We start from the raw sequence: 21,759 nt of genomic DNA, 5'->3' as shown, positions 1-21,759 counted from the left end.
CCTTGGCAAATGCGGCGGAAGTCGAACAGCCAACGCTTCTTGTTGTCGTTGAACATGTTGCTGATACATGTAATTCGGATGGTAATACTCTCGAGGTATTGCTCTGATCTGTCCTGGAGGGAAATTTCCATCGCCCTATTGAAAAAAAATATTTTGGTAAAAAATTTCTCATGAAAAAATGAAAAAAAAATTATAAAACTAAATGAAAAACGAATTCTACGAAAAATTTTTATGTAAAAAAAAATATTTCTACTAAAAAATAAAAAAAAAAAAAGAAAATGTACCGGAGTGATTGGCGTTGCCTGCTGATGTGCCGGCGGAGGACTGTGCGCTGACACACTACTATAAACACCCTTTTCCCGATGCTATTTTACGTAATTTTAATGATTTTCCAAAAATGTGGCAAAAAAAATTTGGAGAAAGAGAGAAAAAAAATTTTGCTTTAATTTCCGATTTTCTTCGAATCATGTTTTTGTGTTTTTTTGATATGAAAAATGAGATGAATGATTAACGGATTGACGAGAAAACTTACCAAGCTTGCGTGTTCGAATGCAGAAACGGGCAATCCGGCTTGCAATGCATGTGCTCTGCCTTGGGGACTCATCGTTGGCGGAGGTACTCGTGAACTGCTTGCTCCTAAAATTGATTCAAAAGAAGAAAAATTATTAATTTTTATTTTATGAATTATTTTTTTTAGGCAAAAAATTTTTTTTTTTTTGAAAAATTTTATTTTTTTAAAATTGAAAAAAAATTACGTAAATTTTCATTAATGTCGATATAAAAGTTCTTAAGCTTGAAAATTAAAAATACGTAAAATATACGTAATTTTTATTTTGAGAGCCCATTTGATGGTTTTTAAGCTTGAAATTGATCAAAAGTTATGAAAAATGCCTTTGGTTGTCTTTTGGATGGTTCTTAAGCTTGAAAATTGAAAAATAAAAAATACGTAAAAAATACGTAAAAATACGTAAAAAATACGTAATTTTTATTTTGAGAGCCCATTTGATGGTTTTTAAGCTTGAAATTGATCAAAAGTTATGAAAAATGCCTTTGGATGTCTTTTGATGGTTCTTAAGCTTGAAAATTGAAAAATAAAAAATACGTAAAAAATACGTAAAAATACGTAAAATATACGTAATTTTCATTTTGAGAGCCCATTTGATGGTTTTCAAGCTTGAAATTGATAAAAAATTATAAAGAACCTTTTTGTATGTATTTTTGATGGTTTTCAAGCTTAAAAAGTGAAAAATATGAAAATCCGTAAAAAAAATTTTTTTTTTTCAAAAATTTTCTGTCAAAAATGTAATTTTTTTTTACATACCTGCTACAATTGGTTGTTGACTCTGCACATGCGAATGCTTCAACGGCGGACTGGCAACGGCTCCCGTGAGAATTTGCGGCGCCTGATGCAATCCAATCATGTTGCCTTTCATTTGCGGCGCATTTTGTTGTTGCTGCGGAGGCTGAATTTGCGGAGCTGCCATTTGTTGCTTGGCATTCGGATGCATGGGCGGCGTTTGCGCTTGCTGGATCGTAATTGAGCCTTGTTTGACCAAATGATGCGACAACGAAGGCGCTTGCTGAACTTGTTGTTGCTGCACTTGCGACGGTTTTTGATGCGCAGCTTTGCCCGGAATGTGAATTTGCTGCGTTTGAGGCAGCTGCAGCTCGCCAGATTTGCTCATTTTGATGGATTGTTGCGTGACGATGGTGCCTTGAGGTAACGGTTGTCCCGGCGTCAGTTGAATTTGCTGCACTTGATATTGTTTGCCGGGCGCGGGACCTTGTTGCGATGGCGACGGAGCATTTTGGGGACCTTGATGGATGATTTTCGTGCCTTGGAAGACAGTTGTGTATCCGCCGGGACCCTGAATTTGCACGGGTTTGCCGTGAATCATCAATTGCGGTTGCAATTGTTGTTGATTTTGTGCTTGCTGCTGCTGCGAATTGACTTGAATCATTTGCGGGCCAGGGCTTTGCGACGGTTGTTTCGTTTGTTGTAATATTTGAACGCCTTGCGGATGCGGCGGCATGCCTTGTTGTTGTTGTTTCGCGATCATATGCGACGTTTGCATGCGTGGCGATTGCTGTTGCGTCACAGAAACACTTCCCGGCGGGATATTTATCACTAAATTACCCGTTGGACCGTGAATTTGAGGCTGAATCGGACCATGTTTCGTCATAATTGCTCCCGGAGGTAATTGCTGTGCCTGAGATTGACTCTGTTGCTGCGAATGCGGAACATTGGGAGGTCCACAAATCTTAACGACTGTTTGGGAAGGCGCTTGTTTCGCATCAATGACATGCTTAATGGGCTGTTGTTGCATTTGCAAAGGCATGGGATGCGTCGAAGGCTTTTGTCCTGCCGTAAAAGTCGTTTGCGAGACAGTAACAGGCAATTTTTGGGTCATATTCGGAGGTTGTTGAATCGAAATCGGTGTGTGTTGGATAACAGCTGTTGCTTGCGACGTCGGGGGATTCGGCAAGGGGACAACTTTGATCTCGGCTTGCGAATGCTGAGGCAATGGCAAGTGAATTGTCGTGTTCGGAGGCTTGTTTTGGACCGAATTCGGGGGATTTGAGCCCGGAGGAAGATTCACAATGACAGGTTGAGACGTAATTGTGAGAGGTTTTGGCGAAGCATTCGACGTTGGAGGCTTCTCGATCGGAATTGGCTTATATTGCATCCTTACGGGAGCTTCAACGACCGGATTTTGTGTTTTTACGACATCCTCCTGTTTCGGAATCACCAATTTCTCTTCAACTTTTATCTCGTGCGTCATTTCCGTGAATGTCATGGGAGGCGTTTCGGTTTTAATTTCAACTTTGATGCCTTCTAACTTGACTTTTGCCTCATCGCTGCTACTATCAACCGAATTTTCGGACAATTTGCGATCTTTGTTCGCTTTTTTGCCGCCTGGTTGACCCGCGCGAGGAGATTTTCGCACATCAGCGAGGTTCTGTTTCTCCGGCAAGTTGTTTTGACGCGTGTTTCTTCGTCCTGCTGGCGTTTGGGCGACAGAAGCTTGCGTTACGACGACATTTGGGATGGAAACAGGCGTCGAAACGAGCGTCGTGCCAGATCCTGCTGGCGATGAGGGTTGTCTCAACGGCGAATTCTTCGGAGATTGCGTCGTCGAGTTACGAACAACGTCTTCGATGATGTCATCGACGGTACTTCGACTGCCGTCGCGTTCAAGCAAGCGTCGCGATTTGCGTGTATTTGCTGCTGCTTGTCCCGGCGACAAGAAATCTTCTTTGCCATCCGTATTGGGGCTCGTTGGTTGTTGCTGCGGCGATTTTTCCGTCGTTTCCAGGTTCAAGGGCATCGGTTGGGTAATCACGGTTTGCGTTGACGGCGCAATTTGAGGCGGCAAAATGGGCGCAGATGTTTGCGGAACGGTAATTGGTGTCACAGTAACCGATGGAACAGCAACATTTCCCGCTGCCGCATCAATTGCCTTTGCGTGATTGTCATTATCGCTCGAATCGTCGTGGAATTCATAAACATCCGATTCGGAATTTTGATTCCGTGGCTTGTTTCCTTGAACTCCTTGTTTTCCGCCGCGACCTCCTCTGCCGTTTCCACGCTTGGCTTGTGTTGGTTTCGCATTTGTCGTTCTCGTGTTGCGTGTTTGAACTCCAATTTCATCAGCATTTGCCACAGAAACTGGCGGAATGACAGGAACTTGCATTGGTGCTTCGGGAATTTTCTCAATTGTTGTCTTTGGAGCTTCGTTATTTTCGGTATTCTTCCGTTTTCGTCCTCCTTTCCCTTTGACTTTGACATCTTCGGGTTTGCTTTCGACTTCTTCAGGTTTTGGTTGGACAACTTTTTCCACATTTGACTCAGATTTCTTCGAATTTTCGTCAGTTTTGCTCGAATCAGAGCCCGTTTCTTCTTCCGAGCACAATTTTTGGATCACAGAATCGATATTTACGTCACGTGCAGACCAATATTCCGTATCTTCTTTCGTCTCTTGAGCATCTTCGGGTCGTTTGTCGTCTTTGTGCGGCGATAATCGTTGAGGATTGACGTCAGTTGTTGCTTTGAGCTTATCGAACAACGTCGAAGCAGCTACGGAAGACGCAGGGCGTTCGAGATTTTTCTCGCCGACACTCGTTGAAGGAGCTTGTTGCACGAAAATCTCGGGTTTTGGCGGAATATTCGATGGATGAGCTGTAAAAAAAATGTTTTTTAGAAAGTTTCAAATGGAAATTTGAAGAAAAATTACCTCCGCGTTGAATGGGGATTGCATTTGGTTGATTTGGAGCGAAGAATGGAGGAATATTGACTTGATGATGAACAACTTGAATCGAGCCTCGAGGTGTTTGTTGTTGATGAATGAAAATTGTTTGGTTTTCCTTTTGTTGCGGGGGCTGTTGTTGTCCTGCAGGCAAATGTACTGTGAAAAATTAAATAAAATTATTAAAAAATTGATAAATAAATTAAATTTTGAAAAAAAAAAATTGTTTCAAAAAATTATAATGATTTTAATTTATTTAATTTTTTATTTTTATAATTATTTTTGATTGATTTTTGACGAAAATAAAAAAAAAAAATTTTTATGAAAAAAACTAAATTTAAAAAATTTTTTGAATTAAAAAATTATATGAAAAATATTGTTTCTATTGAATTTTTTTGTCAAAAAAAAAAAAAATTATTATGAAAATGATAAAATTTACAAAAATTGACGACCAATAATTTAATTTTATTTTTTTTAAATTTAAATTTAAATTTTTTAAAATAAAAAAAAAAATATTTTTTTTTAAATTGAAGTTGAAAAAAAAAATTAAAAATAGACAAATATTCATATTCAATAAATAAAATTTTAGAAAAAAAAAGTTTTTGAAATAAAAAAAAAATAAAATAAACTTTAAAATATGGGAATAAACTTTAATAAAATTTAATTTATTAAAATTTTTGACGAAAATATAATTTAAAAAAATTGTTTTTTTTTAAACGTGAATGTGATTTAATTTTTTTTAACTGTATGAAGGAATTATTACTTTTTCAAATTAAAAAAAAATATTGAAAAAAAATTTTTTTTTTATTAAAAGAAAAATTTAATTGAAAATTTTTAGAAATTAATTAAACTTAAATTTAATTAAAAAAATTTACTCAAAAAATAAAATTAAAAAAAAAGTTTTTTGGTAAAAAAAAAATAAATAAATAAATTTCGACGAAATAAATTTAGATTTTTTTAAAATTTAAATATGTGTTAATTTAATTATTTTAATGTAAATTAATTGAATTAAATTTTAAAAATAAATGAAATTTTTTTAAAAAATTTGAAAATAAAAAAAAAATAAATAAATAAAAATTAAAATAATTTTTTGAAAAATTTTAAATTTAAAAAGTAACAAAATCCTACCTTGTTGTTTGTTTGGCACAGCAGACAACGTCGCTTGACTCGGTTGCGACAACAAGACATTCGTCGGTTGAATCGGTTTCGATCCACTCTGCGTAATTATCGGGAATCGATTCAACGGCACTTGCCCAATTGCATTTCCGGGAGCATTTAACTGTTGTCCCGCTTGTGTTCCCGCATGGAAAATAATTTGCTGTTGTTGCGTTTCCTTCGTAGGCGACATCATTTGACGCGCCTTTTGATCTTGCTGCACACGTCGAGGACTTGCCTGTTTCGACGCTGACGTCGTTGGAATGGAAATCGATCGCGGAGACAAAAGTTGCGGCGCTTTCGGCGTTTCTTGCACTTCCGCAGGAATCTTGATCGTCGGCGGCTGCAAAACGGAGAACGATTTGTTGGCATTTGTCGTAATCGAAGTCGCTGCCGTGAATTTCACTTGAGGAATCGACACTGGAATCTTCTTCGGGGCTTCTTCCATTTTCGCAACTTCAGGTTTCGCAACCAAGGGACTGACAATCTTCTTATTTTCTTGTTCCTTTTCAGCATTTTTGCGAATTTGCGCGAAATCAACATCCGGAGTCTTTGGAGGATTGTCAAATTGTGACGTTTTCTCAGGTTCTTCCGTTTCCTCGGTGTCTGTATCGATTTGCAAGTCATTTTCCGACTGTGGCGTATCTGCTTTGATATCCATTTCGTCAGTATTCAAGCTCTGAATCGCCTTTTTCATTTCCTCATCATCTTCGGCGGGAATGACAGGCTCCTCGGGAGCAACGGGCGCTTCTTCGACAGGTTCCTCGAAGATTTCATTGTAATCCGTAACGTTACTCGTACCGAAACTCTCGCCCAATAACGCTGCAACGGCATCTTCTGTCTCTTCCTGCGAAATAATGACGCGCGATTTCTCTTCTGCTTGATTTTTCGCCTCTCCCATCGCTTTCGACGGGCTTTCAGCTCGTTCTGCTTCGGTTTTTACGACTTTCGGAGGTTCATTTGTCACAGCAGGCGTCTCTACAATCGACAAAACAGCAGATTCGTGTATTTTTTCGTCAATTATGCCGCCAAATCCGGGAATCAAGACTTCTTTTCGCGGTTTGTGGTCTTCGCCTTTGACAGGACTGCTTGTAACCATCGATTTGGGAGGCGGTGAAGTCATGCCATTACCGCGAATTGTATTTGTTTTTGGTTTTGACGACGCCTGGGAGTGTGATTCGACGTGATCGTCAACCAAGGAAGGCAAACTCATCGGTTCCGGCGACAAAAGTTTCTCGTCGTTGTGATTTTTGTGATGATGATGTTTGTGTTTTTCCTCTTTTGACTTTTTCTTCTTCTTTTTCTTCTCGCGTCGATGCTCAGAAGTGTCTTTTTTGCTGCTATCCAAGCTATCTTCGCCGTCAGAGAAGCGGAAAACGTCTGTAGCTTCTTCGTGATTGGATTTATGGGCATCTGTCGCAGGTTTTTCCGAGTCACTCATGAGCTGAGCTTCCAAAGCACGACCTGCTTCATCCAAATCGACGCTATTTTCGTCTTCCTTTCCATGCTGCGACGTGTTTTTGTTGTGTTTTTCACGTCGTTTCTTCTCTTTTCGCTGTTTTCGGCTTTCATGGGACTCATCTTGGGGTTGTTGAGATGGTTGTGGCTTCCGAATTTGATCGAAAGCGTTATTTCCGGAACTTTTCGCACTCGTGCTTGGACTAACAACGGAGTTTGTGGGCGATTGACGTGATTCTTCGTCCGATAAGGGACCAAAAATGTCTTCCATTTTTTCTTCACGCTTGATATCCAAGGATTGTTGCTTGCCCATGAGCTTATTAGCCTTTCGAGCTTTCTTTCGTTCATGTTCTTCGCGAGTTTTTTCACGTTTCTTCTCTTTTTTGCTGCCATGTTTGCTACTTCGGCGATCGTGAGCTGCTTCCAAACTCTTATCGAGCTCCGATTTGGGCATTTCTCCTTCCGTATCGCGTCGTTCGCTCAAAGGTAATGCATCTTCGTCAGTACTATCCATGGGGAAACTCTTCTGACGCTTCTTATTTTTCTTGTGTTTCTTCTTCGATTCGTGTCCGAACAACTGATCGAAGGCAGATGTCTTGTTATCCATCATTGCAGGCGCTGAAACAGGCGTTTGCAAGCCTTTTTGGTAATTTTCCTCCTTGATTTCTTGTTTTATCGTCGCCGTATTGATTTTCAAACATTCCTCATCCTCGGAAATTAGCTCCGTTTTGAGTTCCGTCTTGATTGGCGTCTTAATATCCTCCTCGTCGGAACTATCGAGAGCCAATCGGGTCGTTCGGGAGTTCTTTCGCGACGAAATCTTCCTTCTTGGGGATCGTTTCGCCTGCATTTGGGCATCCGAACTTTCTCCTTCGCATAATTCGTGTAATTTTTGTCGGTTGAAATGCATTTTTTCACCCTCCGAGTCAGACATGCGGTTATGATGCGACATATCGTCGTCCGAACTGCTTGCCAAACCTTTGCTAACGCGTCGATAACGAACGTTTTCTTCGTCGTCAGAGTCGGAGTCTTCGTCCCAGCTTGTTGAACGTTTCTTTCCTTCGCGTTTTGCTTCACGAACTCGCTTGAATTTGCCGAATTTCGCTTTGGTCTTTTTCTTTTCCTCTTGTTTTTGCATATTTTTGCACGAACGGGCCTTGACTTTGTCGTACATCGACACGTAGGGACCCTCGTCGGGTATGTCGAAGATCGAATGTTTCTTCCTGCCATCGGAATCGGTCTCGTCGGAGGTGTGGGATTGCGATTGTTGATGTCGATGCGAGTGCGAACTCTTTGGGCGACGCGAAGTTTTCGAACGAGATTTTTTACTTCCGCTCATATCGTCACTCGACACGTGATCGCTTCGACTATTTTTGCGACTTTCGTGTTTAGATGAAATTCCGTCGTCGCAAGAATTGCCGCTGGTCGTTGATTTGTCTTGCGAATCCTTTCGTTCCTTGTTTTCGCGTCGAATTGCCCGCAAACGTTGCTCTTCTTCGCTCGAACGAAGCTCAATGGCATCGAAAAATGCCTTGTTGTCCATCGTGTTGTCCGTTTGGGAATTTTCTTTGTCGCGATGCATTTCCTGTTTGACACTCGGTTGTTCTTCTTTCACCGCGTGCCCGGCATGAGACGTTGTCGTTGACGAATGTTTGCGATTTAGCTTGTGATGCTTCTCGGATTTGTGTTCGGATCTCAAGCAATCGAACAAATCCTTATCCCCGTGTCGCGATTTCTCATCCGGAGGCGATGCGCGATCTTCCTTTTTGTGATGGTACTTTGACGGTGTCTTTTCCACACTTTTGCCCGAATCAGGTTTACTCTTTTTCGTGACTTCTGTCGTTTCAACGTGATTCGTTAGCGGCGCATCCGGCGAACTTAGTCGACGTTTGTTGTTTCCGCCACGAACGGGAGACGTGCTTGCTGAATTGTTGTGTTTATGATTGTGACTTCGGTCTGATTTGGGTTTTTCTTCGGGTTTTTGTTGTTGCTCCGTTTGGCGGGCGCGTTCTTCTTTGGCACGACGTTCAGCTTCTTCGCGTTCCTTGCGGAGTTTTTCTTCGCGACGTTCTGCTTCACGTTTTTCTTGCTGACGACGTTGCTCGTTTTCGCGTTTTTCACGCTCTGCAGCTTCGGCGCGACGTGCTTCGGCTTCCTGTTGTTGCTTAAGTTGTTTTTGCTCTTGATCGGATTCCGTGTCGACTTGCATCTCTTCTTGCAAACTCGTTTTTCTGCGATCTTTGTACGATTTTTCGTCTGTTGAAGAGAGAAATTTTTTAATTAAAATTTTTGTAAGAAAATAAATTAAAATATATTTTCGATTTCATAGATTTTTTAAAATACATAAAGGTATTTCTTTCAAAAATTAAAAAAAAAATTATTTAAAAAATTTTAAGTGAAAAAAATTTGTTTTAAAAATATACAAAATCTGAACTTCAAATTATTGTTCTGAAATTATAATAAAATTTTAATTATTTTTATAATTTTTTTAAATTGTTTAATTTTTTTTTAAGTTCAAAATTTAAAATTTTTTTTAAATTTTTTAACTTAATTAATTTTTTTTAATATTTCGTTTTATTATTTTTCAGATTTCAAAATTTAAAAATTTTTTTAAATTTTTTAACTTATTTTAATTTTTTAAAATATTTCGTTTTATTAATTTATTAGGTATAGATTTTTTTTTTTAATGTTTAATGTTTTTTTAATTTATCAATTTTTGATTTTTTAAATATTTTTTTATTAATTTTTGATTTTTTTTTAATTTTTTTTGAATACCTATATCATTTTTTCCAATTTTTAAAATTCTTCAATTTTTTTTATGTTTTTCAATTTTTTTAAAATGTCTCAAAAGTTATTTAAAATTTATTTAAAAAAATTAAAATTTTTAAAAATAATTTTTTTTAGAATTCCTTTTTTAAAAATAAAAATGTACGACGATTAAAAAAAAAATTTAAATTTAAATTTTTTTTTTAATTTTTTTTTAAATTTTTAAAATTTTTAAAAATTTTTCAAATTTTTAATTTTTTTTTTTAAATTTTTAATTTTTTTTCAATTTTTCTAATTCTTTATTTAATTTTTGAAATTCTTCAATTTTTTTTTATTTTTCAAATTAATCAAATTAATTATTAAATCTTCATCCTTTTTTCTTAAATATTTATTTTTTTTAATTTATGAATTTTCGAATTTTTTGAATTTTTTAAAATTTTTTATAATTTTTTCTTTTTTTAAAATTTTTAAAACTTAAAAAATTTCAAATTTTTAAATTAATTTTTAAATCTTCATCCTTTTTTTTTTAAATATTTATTTTTTTTTAATTTTTGATTATTTTTTTTATTTTTTAATTTTTTTTTTTTAAAAATTCTTTCAATGTTTTTTTTTATATTCAATGTATTTTAAAAAAAATATTTTAAATTTTTTAAAAATTATTTTTAATTTTTTTTTTTTAAAGAAAATCTTATGTAAAAATTTCTTAAAAAAAATATTTTGTATGAAATCGAAAACATTTTTAACAATTTTAATAACTTTCTAAACTTACCATTTTTAGTTGTTTCAACATTCTGTGTCTCATTTTGCGTCGTTCCAGCGGGCAACGATGTCGACTTTGTCAACACCCGATTACTCGTGGCATTTGTACTATTTCCCATGGTTGTCTTACTCGCATTCGAGGCATCCGGCAACGAATTTGACTTTTGCAACGCCGTGCTCGCGCTCGTTTTCGTGCCATCCGCACTCGAAACGGTCGTTGTTGTCGCCGTATTTGTCGTCGATGTGCTTCCCGCAGTTGGCGGATGCGACGGGAACGGATACTGCAGCTGCTTAATGACCGGCGTCGTGGCTCCATTGCCACTCGAAGCACTCGAGGGACTCGTATAGGGCGGACTTCGCATCGGCGAATTACTTCCCACAAGTCGCTGCTGATGAATTTGACTCAAATTAACGACAGCGGGCAGGGGCGGCGTCGGAATTGCCGCTTTTTCCGCAGGAGGCGTCACAATGGGAGGCGTTGCGGGCTTCGTTTGAATTGGAATGGCACTCGTCGCTGTGACAAGCGGGACCGCGGGAATCGTCCTCGCGTAATTCGAAAATTCACGGGGCTCGTATTTGTCGCCGATATTTTCCAAACGACGCGAATCATCATCAAAAATGGATTTTTTCGCGAGAAGAGTCTTCGCAATATCCGAAGGTTGAACCTCTTTGACATCGAGTTCGAGTAATTTGTGACGATAACCGGCGGAATTTCCGTTATTTTCACCATGGGATCGACGATGCGAACTTCCGCCGCTCCATTTTTCGTATTTGTCATCCAAGGCGCGAAGACGTTCCTCGAGCGAAGATTCTTCCAACAATGGATTTCGTACTTCAGTCTCCGAATCACTCGAATTCGAGCTTGGCAACGATGGAGGACGAGTCGTGGCGGTGTTATTGGGACTTGTTGGCTCAGTTGTCGTCGTTTTTGCTTCAGTTGTTGAAGCAACAGTCGACGTTGTCGTCGTCGATGATGACGAATTAAGCGTAATTGGGACATTTGTCGTCGCAGTTCTCAAACTGGGCGAAAAAATCGTGTTTGTGGGACTCGTGAGAGTTGTTGACGTCGCATTCAGACTAGAATTCGAGACAGCTGCGGGAATATTCGTGCTCGATTGCAACGCCAGCGGGACAGTAGGGGGCGTTTGTTGGTTCGAAACTTGTCCCGTCGCGCCCGACGACGAAGGAAATGAGGTTTGTGATTGCAGTGCAGCCGGCAGAAAGGTGTCTTTCTGCTGTTCCTTTTGCAGAGCGCGTAACTTGATGAAAAATTGTTCGGCAAATTTGGGCAATGGCAACACCATCGGTTCATGAGATCGTTCACGGGGAATGCGACGCGGTTCGCTGGGTTCGTCGCAGAGCGGAGTGCCGGGACGTGATCCATCGGCACTTTCGCCGCCCGAAGCTTCGTGCGAATGCATTGAATGGAGGCGATGCCCGCGCCCACTCGACGAATGATGATCGTCGTTCGGGAGCGCCGCGGATGTTTTTCGCCTTTTTGTCAGACTTCCGCTGAATGTGTGATCGATTATGGAAGAGGATCGTGATAAACTATCTGTGGACGGTCTCCTACTATTATTATTATTATTATTATTACAGTTAGAATTATTTGTACTACTACTTGAATGCAGTTGCGACGCTGCGGTGTGTTGTTTCAAACTCGCTTCCGACAATCGGCGAATTTCGACGCCCTTGCGATGCGGATGCGCCATATGATGATGATGATGATGGTTATTTGGCATGTTGTTGTGTTCGCCGCCGCCGACGACGTTATTCTCGTGATGATGATGGTTGTTCGTCGAATTTGTCGTCGTCGTTGAGTGATCTATCACATAATTGCTGCCATATCGTCGTTTCTTCGGACTCACAAGTTCATCGCCACTCGAGGGACATTCTTCCAGTTGTTCCAACAAGTGCGATCGTTCGCGTAACAAAGGCTTGATATCGCCCTGCGTTTCACTGCCGCGTCTCCGAACAACACTATTTGTCGCGCTGGGGGCGTTCGTTGATCCTGTAACGCCATGTTGGGTGGTTTCGTCAATATTATTGGCTACTCTACTGTTACAACTATTATTTATATGTAAATTACTACTATTATCACCAACAGAAGAAATAACAGAACCTAATCTAGATTGGGGCGATTCGACGTGATCGCGACTCAAACTGCCGCCGCGAATCGAACCGCCGCTTGTCGACGTCGCTTCGTACAAATCTTCGTGCGAGGCGCCCGATCCTTGACTAAACTCGTCATAACTGCGGATTCGACGATCGTGTGCCAAGGATAACACATCATTTGCATCATTTGTCGTGCTATAATAGTCCGTTGTGGTTGACGTGTAACGAATTTGTCGCGGTTTGACACTCGTTTGACTCGACGGCGATGCTGCGCCGCTCAAGGGGTTGTTGGGTCGGCTAAAAGACGCTGCCCGACCTCGACTAGATGACGTTGACGATGTCGAAGATGCATTTTCGTATCGACTACTGTTGTTGTATGATCGCGATCCAGGTACTGTGACGGTTGTTTCGAAGCTGCATGCTCTCTCCGAAACGCCCTTGTTCTTGTTGTTGCTTAATTTCTCGTAAAATGCGGTTTGGCATTCACGTGACGCGAAATCGATTTGGATTTTTCGACTTCGTAGCGTCGTGCCGCGCATTTCTTTTACCGCCAATTGCGCATTTTGGTTCTGTTCGAACGTAATGAGGGCTAATTTGCGTTCGCGATCGATTACGACGCCCTCTACAGGTCCAAATCTGCTGAACTGACTGATGAGATAGTTCTCGGAAACGGTGTCGGCGACGCCGTCAATCCACACGCAGTTCGTATGCATGGATTTGCCAAACCCCAGCTTGATGCGGTTGTTGCCGAGATGCTCGCCATCCATTTTCCGCATCGCTTTCACCACAGACACGATATTGGCGTACTGACAAAAGGCATAGGCCGTCAGTCCCTGCTTCTTGATGTCGATGTCGATGATTTCGCCGAAGCTGTCGAAATATTTGCGCAACTCACTCGCACTGATATCCTTTTCCAAGTTGCCGATAAACAGTGTTCGCGTTGCCTTCGGATGGTACTCGTCCAGTTCGGCTTCGTATGCGCGAAAATCGCTGTCCTGCAAATCGAAGCCTTGGTATAATTCAACGTCAATTCTACAGCCAAAAAATAACTTGTCTTTCGAGTCTTCTAGGGCCTTTTCGGCATCCTCTGCCTTCTTGAAGCACACAATCGCGTATCGATCGATATTTGTGCCGACAACTTTTACCCACGTGACTTTGCCGTTTTTCTTGTATTCGTGAAAGAGGCCGTCCTTGATGCTTGTGTCGCTCGAACGCACGGGCAAATTTCGCACACGGATCGCCAAAGATCGCGTATCGTCGCCCAAATGATGATGACTGCTCGAACTGCCGGCGGAACTGCCTGCTAGACTGCTGCTCGAGGAATTCGTGCAAATGGGCGCCGCGCCAATCGCTGATTGTAGGTTTCTGCTTCCGGGTACGGGACTTCCGCCCGACTCATTTGACGAATCGCTGTTCGACGAACTGCAACTGCTTCGACTATGCGAACGGGAACGACTCGATGTGCTGCAGGGGGTTCCGCTGCCCGAACGGGATTTCTTCTTTTTTGCGCTACTTCCGCTCGTCACGTGACGCGACGACGTGTTGTTGTGATGCGACGACGACGACGACGAATTCACAGAGTTTGACGGGACGTTGGAGGCGTTGTTGTTAAGGGTCGAGGATGCGTGACGCGCGTGATTGTGTGACGCGACGCTCGACGACGACGACGAATGATGACGCGACTTTGAATTGTTTGAGGCGTCGAGTAAGTCGCTTCGGGTGCTGTTACTGCGCTCGAGATGCGGCGATTCGTACGCTGGATCTGACTTTATAGTACTTCCGTATAAGTTGCGCGATGACGACGAGCTCGAACTTTCATACCAGTTATTGGAGGATATTCTGTGATGACCAATGGGCGTGGATCTGCGAATGAGAGAAAAGAAAAGAAAAACAAATTTTAAAAATTTGCTCTTGAAATTTTGACCTAAAAAAATTTTTAAATAATTTCTCCTTTTTATTTTTGAATATTGTGCCTTGACTAAAAAAATTCATTAAAAAAATAAATAAATTTTTAAATTAAAATTTTACATTCAAATAAATTTTTAAAATTAAAAAAAATATTTTTTTTACATTAAAATTTTAATAAAAAAATAATAATTTAAATTAATTCATTTTGAATTTAATTTAATTTAAATTTTGTTGAAAAAATTAATTTAATTTATAAACATTTTAAAAAATTTTAATTAAAAAATAAGTTAATTTTTTTTTAATTAAAAATTATAATTTAATTTAGGTATAATTAAATTGGAAAATTAATGAAAATTTAAAAAAATTAAATTTATTTTTTTTTATTTTTCAAGTTAATTAATTTAATCAAATTTATATTTCATAAGAAATATTTTTAAATTTTGTTTTAAAATTTAATATTTAAAAAAAAAATATTTTTTTAAATTAAACATTTTGAAGAAAAAAAAATTTTTTTAAATAAAATTTTTATCAAAAATTTTAATTTTAAGTTATGAAAATAAACTAAAATATTTTTTTTTAAATTTGAAATTTTGAATTAATTTTAATAATTTAAAACGTTTTCTAAAAATTTAAAATAAAAAATAAATATTGTTTTTAATATCAATTTGAGATCAATTTAATTAAAAAATAAATAAAAATATTTTCTTTAAATGTTTTTTTTTTCAAATTCAAAGCAAATTTAATTTGAATTATAAAATTATATAAAATATTTTTTTTTAAATTAAAAAAAAATAAATTTAAATTTTAAATTTTATTTTAAATTTTTATCTTAAAAATTTTTATTCAAAATGTTTAATTTAAAAAATATTTTTCAATTTTTAAGTTTTATTTTATATCATTTAAATAATATAATTTAAAAAAATAAGTTTCTTTGAAAAATTAAAAAAAAAAATAATTAGGATTAAAATTTTAATTTTTAAAAAATTTATTTTGATTTTATGAAAATTTTAATTTTAAAAATTTATTTTTTTTTTAATATTTCATGTTATTTATTTTAAATAATTTTTTGACTTGATAAAAGTCAAATATTTGTAGACAAGCCTAATTTTTATTATTTTATTTTTTAGATTATTTACATGAAATGGCTCGTGTGCATGTGCAAAAAGTGAAAAAATATAAACATAAAATTATTTACAAAACAGAAAGAACAAAAAAGTTAGTAAGAAAGGATGCGATTAGAAATTAATTTTAAACGAAACAAAAAAAAAATAAAAAGTTAGGCATCATTCAGTCGATAAAATAAAAAAAAATTCAGGAAAGTGAGAAAAAAAAAGTAGCGAGCGTCGACGACTTCAAATTCCTTCTCGTTCAATGCGGGGAGAAAAGTTTTTTTGCCTTACCTATCTACACATGTCGAGTACGCGCCATTGCGATTCGACGTGTAATGCCTGTCTCGGGCCCTTCCGCGCACCACAACGACATCCGATGCGCTGCTGGGCGACGACGCTGCAGCGCCGTGATAACTTCCGTGTATGGAGGCGCGTCGATGGAGCGCAGAAGGGTGACTTCCGCTGCCCGCCGATGTGTGATGGACGCAATTCGCGTTGTCAATGCACGGCTCTAACTGACAACTACTACTAAGAAGCGAGGAGCGAGCGTCCCGTGACTTTGTGTGACTGTAAAAATTTCGATCGAATCCGTGTGAGGAGGAATGGTCATCGGATCTGATTTTTGCAGGAGGTTTGTGAGGTGAGATTATTTTTTTTAATTTTTTTTTGGCAAATGCAAGCATTTTTTTTACATGGAAAGAAAAGAATTGGATAAAAATATAGACTTAGCGATGTTTGTTAAAACTTTTTGTGGTTAAAATCTTAAAATTTAACATTTTTCATGCAGTTAACACACAAATTATCCCAAATTAGAACAAAAACATGCAAAATTAATGATGATGGGTGACTTTTTATGAGGTATGATGATCAAAAAATGTGTCATTTCTCGATTTTTTTCCTTTTTCATCTCGAAATTTATTTTTTTCAGAGATAGTTCGAACACTGAGATACTAAAAATTACCATTTCTACGTTTTTCTACAACACACGAGTAAAAAAAAAATAAGGAAAGAAAGAAATAGAATCCTACAGAACCTAAAAAATCTACTTTTGTGCAAAAATATCAATTCAACGAATTTTTTTATACGGATTTGTATGTGAAATGTGTACTAACCCATGACTGGTTGAAAATCGACGAGAACTAATTGTTTCCCCAGGTACTTTATTACAACTACTATTACTTAAGTTATTCGCAGAGGAGGAGGAAGATGACGTGTTGACGGTTGCCAACGCCGAATACTGTGGTAAAGATGCATTTTGTCCATTAATATTGTTATTACTACTGCTATTATTATTATTTATAATGAGATTTTTCTGTGTCGTCGTCGCGGATCCTCCCGTTGCGACACCCATGTCATCGTCATTCGTCACAATCGACGGCTCGTAATACTCCGTCGTGAGGATCCGGTCGTCTAGCTTGTGTTCCATGTGATGCGCCTTGCTCGCCGACTTGATATCCATGAAAGACACCGTTGCGCAAAGACAAAGCGTCGTCCCAACGGACCCATGATGATGATGATGATGATGATGGTGCGAATGGTGCTCGTCCGAGGGCGAAATTGAGTTTGGCGTGTGGTTACCGCCGATTAGAACGTTCGTGGCGACACTTGTGGGCTCGATGTCGTCGTTGCGCGGCGTTCCGACGGTGCATGAGGACGACACAGAACTGCTCGAGGACGACGATTGGGGCGGCGTAATAATTTTGACACTTTGTACTCGGCCATATCTGGAATGTTTGCATGGAAAAGAGAAAAATGGAAAAAAAAGAAAAAGAAAAGGTGACATTTAACAGTGTTTTTGCACAGGATTTGTAAAAAAAAATTAAGAGGGGAGCCATAACTGCTGCTGCGAGACTTCAACTTTTTTTTTTTGCTATTCTTCAAAAAAAAAAACCTTCGAGTGACACATTTTTTCATTTTTTTTTTAATGGATTGTGACATGAAAATGGTTTATGTACAAAAAAAAAAAATTAACGGATCGATCGATGTACCTACTTCGAAAAATTGTACAAAAATGTTCGTTTCCCGAAAATAAAAAAAAAACTGCAACGTTACATAACATACTCACACTTCTCCTCCCACACAGGTGCAGCATGCATGCGATGCAGTTTAATCTCATTTACTTGTTTTTATTTTTTTTTTCGACCAAACCTGTTTTTGTCGATTGCGTTAATAAGAGTCTCTCTCACAAAAACTCACACAAATACACGAAAAACCACTCAACTTTAGGCTCAGCTACTAATTTATATTCACTAAAAATAAAAAAAAAATAAAAAACCGCACGGATCCAGGAAAAGAAACTTATAAATTATGCAAAAAAAAAATAACGTTTCGCATTTTTATCGAATGTTGCTGCTATTTTGAAAGGCACACAAACAAAAAATATCGGCTTCCTGTTTATTAAAATAAATAATTTTGGAACTGTATCATCATCTCTCGTAGTTGTTTGGATGATTGGTTGGTTGGCATTGAAAAAAAGAAGAAACAAAACAAAAACAACAGAAAAAAATTTGAAAGAGAATGTTTTTGGCTTCTACTTCTTTTTTGCTGTTGATGAGTGAATGAATTATGAGGAAAAGGCAAAAAATATTTAAATAAATTATTTTGGAGAAGAAATGATAATCTCCTTTCGCTTTGCCGAATGACGCCCGAAAAATGCATGAGTTGGGAGAAAGATGCAAAAAAAAGTTATTTTGTGAGAAAATTGAACAAATTTTATTAATTTTTTTACAATTCAGCAGATTTTTTTAAATTTTTTTCGTATAAAATTTCTAAGATTTTAATTTTAATTTATTTTGTTATTAAAAGTAAAAAAAAATATATTCAGCACTCAATTCAGCGAATTTCAGGTTTGCTGAATATAAAAAAAATTAAGTACTGAATAAAAATTTAAATTTTTTAACATTTTTTAATTCAGCAGATTTTTTTCAATTTTTTTTTTGTATAAAAATTTCTAAGATTTAAATTTTAAATTATTTTTTAAAATTATTTTGTTATTAAAAGAAAAAAAATTATATTCAGCACTCAATTCAGCGAATTTCAGGTTTGCTGAATATAAAAAAAATTAAGTGCTGAATAAAAATTTAGATTTTCCAACAATTTTTAATACAAGAAACTTTAAATTTTGTTAATTTTTATAGATTTTTTTTTTTTTTTTTGAAAAATTTGCTGAATATGAATTTTTTTAAAGTTTATAAATTATACTGAAGAATATTTTTTTTAAACAAATTATAGTACAAAAAATTTTTTTATTAAATTATTAATTATTTTTAATTTTAATATATTGACTTTATTAATTTGCTTTAAATTAATCTGCTGAATTCGAAATTTTTTTAAAATTCATAAATTCTTCAAAAAATTTTAATTATTTCACAATTTTCTTATGTTTTGTAAATTATTTATAATAAAAAATAACAAATTTACTTTTTGAGCTTTATAAGGTTAACAAAAAAATATAAAAAAATCAGAAAAATAAATTTCGCAATTCAGCACAAATTTTCAAATATATTCAGCAAAGCTGAATTCAGCTGAATTGAATATTAATTTACATTTAAAGACTTTTTAATTATTTTTTGTTCAATTTTTCATTGAAAAAAACTTTTTCTAACTAAAATTTAATGAAATTCTATTTAAAATTCTAAAAAAAATTGAACAAATTTCTCACAAAATAGCATTTAATGACTTTCTATAATGATAAATCTGCGGTTGCCGAAAGCCTTTCTTAATAAATAATTTAAAAACTCGTTTCAAACACACACAAAAAAATCTCCACAGAGAACATTCTTCAATTATTTTATCTGTTAAATTTAAATCGCCTTTCAAAAAAGAACCCTTGATATGTCTCGCTGTCTCCATTCATTCACTCAACCAACTACTCAACGTGCAGCGTAACCCGAAAAAACGAAAAAAAAAAGATTTATTTAATAAAATCTATCAAACTTAATCGGCTTTAATGTGTCTTAAACTATCAAGCGAGCGAGGCAGGCATTCCTTGAGGCAATACCAAAATCTGTCTATCTAAGCCAATCATACATCACTTAATACCAAAGCGTAATTTTACCTCGTTTTACACTCACATGACGACGAGCGGAGTCGACGAAAAAAGAGCTAGAATTCGTTAGAGCTATAATAGGCAACATGACACGAACATTTACATTCATTATTTTCTAGATCATAGGTAAATAAACTTATTGAAGGTGATCCACACCATTTTACAATTGCATTGCATGTGTACGCTCCGAAGACACGTTGTACACATGCGAATAACGAGCAACGAGAGCTTTAAAGCATGATTATGTATTAGGCATTGTTTTCGTTTATTTTTTTTATTTTTCGTTGCGTTGCATTGCTAACAAAACAAAAAATATGGCAGACAAATTTAGGCTAATGCAATAATGGCTCTGTATGAATTTTTAATTTCATTTGTTTTTATTTTGCTTTTTTTTTGTTTTTGCAAGTCGAGGCAAGTCTCATGTGAGTTGCGTAAAAATTTGCAGTTGCAGTTGTTTTTGGAAGGAAGGTAACTGAATTGAGAACTTTTATTGAATGACCTCGTTTTGTACGGAGTGTCGGAACAAAATTGGGCTCATTATCAGTTTTTTAGGTGTAAATAATTGTACGCGTTGGGTAGAAAATTACAACAAATTTTTATTTAGGGTGACTATGAAATTTTATGAAAATTATTTTTTAGTCTCTTTAAAACTTAAATTGAAATTTTATCAAAAATATTAACATTAATTTGTTTTCAATTTTTGGGTCAAAATTTTCTAATATTTTTCGTATTTTAATGATTTTTATTTATAAAGCGCCATCTAGCGTAGATTTTTTTTTGCTATTTTAAAAACAGATTTCAAAATTATTTTTTGTCAACAAATCATTAAAATTTTTATTTTCGTAAATTTCTTCCATAAAAAATTTACATTTAAATTTCCTTTTTAAATTTCTCTAAAAAAATAATATTTTTAAAATAAAAAAAAAATATTAAGATTTTGTACAATAAAAATTCTTTTTGACTGAAATTCCATTTAAATTTTATATATTTTTTGAGAAAAAAAAATATTATATATTTTTAAATATTTTTTTTTATATTTAGGTATTTAAGAAAATTCCGAAGTAATTTTTTTTAATTTTTTATTTTTTTTTTAACCAAAGAAAATTTTTATAAATTTTTTAAAATTTATATTTTTTTAAATTTTTAAGTAAAATTAATAAAATAAATAATAATTTAAAAAAATTAATAAAAAATAAATTTCAAAAATTTAGAAAAATTTGCTTTGGATTTGAAAAAAAAAAATTAAATTAAAATAATAAAATAATTATGAGAAAATAATTAATGAAAATTTTAAAATTTAAAAAAAAAATAATTTTTTTTCTAATTAATTTAAAGGAAAATTTATTAAAAATTTCATAAAAAGAAAAAAAAATCGGAATTAATTGAATAAAAAATTATTTTTTTTTTTGGATTTGTGAAAATTTAAACTTCAATTATTTTTTTCTTAATTTTTCAGAAGTGTCAATCAACCAAACAAAAAAGTGTCCATCCTGTGAAATTTCCCCAAAAATAAATTAGGCATAAAATTCGTAAGTACGTCACATCACATCAGATAATAATAAAACGCTTGTGCACGTGCCTTATGTGTGCATATCATGACAAAAACTCATCAATCTTTTTTCCAGACACATGAGGATCATATTGGATTGAAAATTTCCATCGCAACTGCACGTCGTAGCAGCAGCAGCAGCATAACAAGGATAATGTACTTAAATTACACAATTTTCATAAAATTTCACTTGAGGGCTACACAAAAGTTTTTCGGAGTTTAATGAACGAGCGCTCTTTAAAACTCGACTCTGATGACATCCAATTTAGATTAACAACGCTAATGATGATGACGATGATTTTTCTTTGGATGATGGCGCACCTGTACCGAAACTCCCTCCCTCCGTCCCACACACACACGAAACATTTGGAAGTAATGACGACGAAAAAAGTCTGCGTATAAATTTTACAATAGTTGAAAAGTAAACGAACCTCCAATGATGGTGCATTCACTTACAAAAAAAAAGCACAGAGAAAAAAGTAATGTTACATCCGTATGTGCCTGCTGCGCTTCGGCTGTGACTACATAACGCGTCGTATGAGTCATGATATTGTTTATTTTCGACTGTACGAGGATATTTTTTCAGTCCCTGGGCTTTTATATTGTTATTGTTGTAACATTTTATACGCAGCCGAGCTATTCCCC

At 35.8% G+C, this 21,759-nt stretch overlaps 1 protein-coding gene across 4 annotated transcripts in view; it reads right to left on the bottom strand.

Annotated features, from left to right (window-relative positions):
* The window catches only part of LOC134831205 (protein split ends), a 70,789-nt gene that overhangs the window by 2,127 nt on the left and 46,903 nt on the right, over positions 1–21,759 (bottom strand). For 2 of the 4 annotated variants that reach the window (XM_063844873.1, XM_063844875.1), the window contains exons 2-9: positions 15,809–16,132; positions 10,396–14,363; positions 5,376–9,116; positions 4,236–4,406; positions 1,322–4,180; positions 533–636; positions 285–365; positions 2–135 (exon numbers count right to left, since the gene is read on the bottom strand). In XM_063844873.1, the coding sequence (XP_063700943.1) occupies positions 2–135; positions 285–365; positions 533–636; positions 1,322–4,180; positions 4,236–4,406; positions 5,376–9,116; positions 10,396–14,363; positions 15,809–16,132 (11,382 nt within the window). The remainder of the gene's footprint in view (position 1; positions 136–284; positions 366–532; positions 637–1,321; positions 4,181–4,235; positions 4,407–5,375; positions 9,117–10,395; positions 14,364–15,808; positions 16,133–21,759) is intronic. The other 2 variants (XM_063844874.1, XM_063844876.1) reach the window with 2 other exon arrangements.

The sequence above is a fragment of the Culicoides brevitarsis genome, chromosome 2 (assembly GCF_036172545.1).
Source record: "Culicoides brevitarsis isolate CSIRO-B50_1 chromosome 2, AGI_CSIRO_Cbre_v1, whole genome shotgun sequence".
In the NCBI taxonomy this organism is placed as follows: Eukaryota; Metazoa; Arthropoda; class Insecta; order Diptera; family Ceratopogonidae; genus Culicoides; species Culicoides brevitarsis.
The sequence above is the reverse complement of the archived record's forward strand: the minus strand, read 5'-3'. Positions and strand labels throughout refer to the sequence as shown.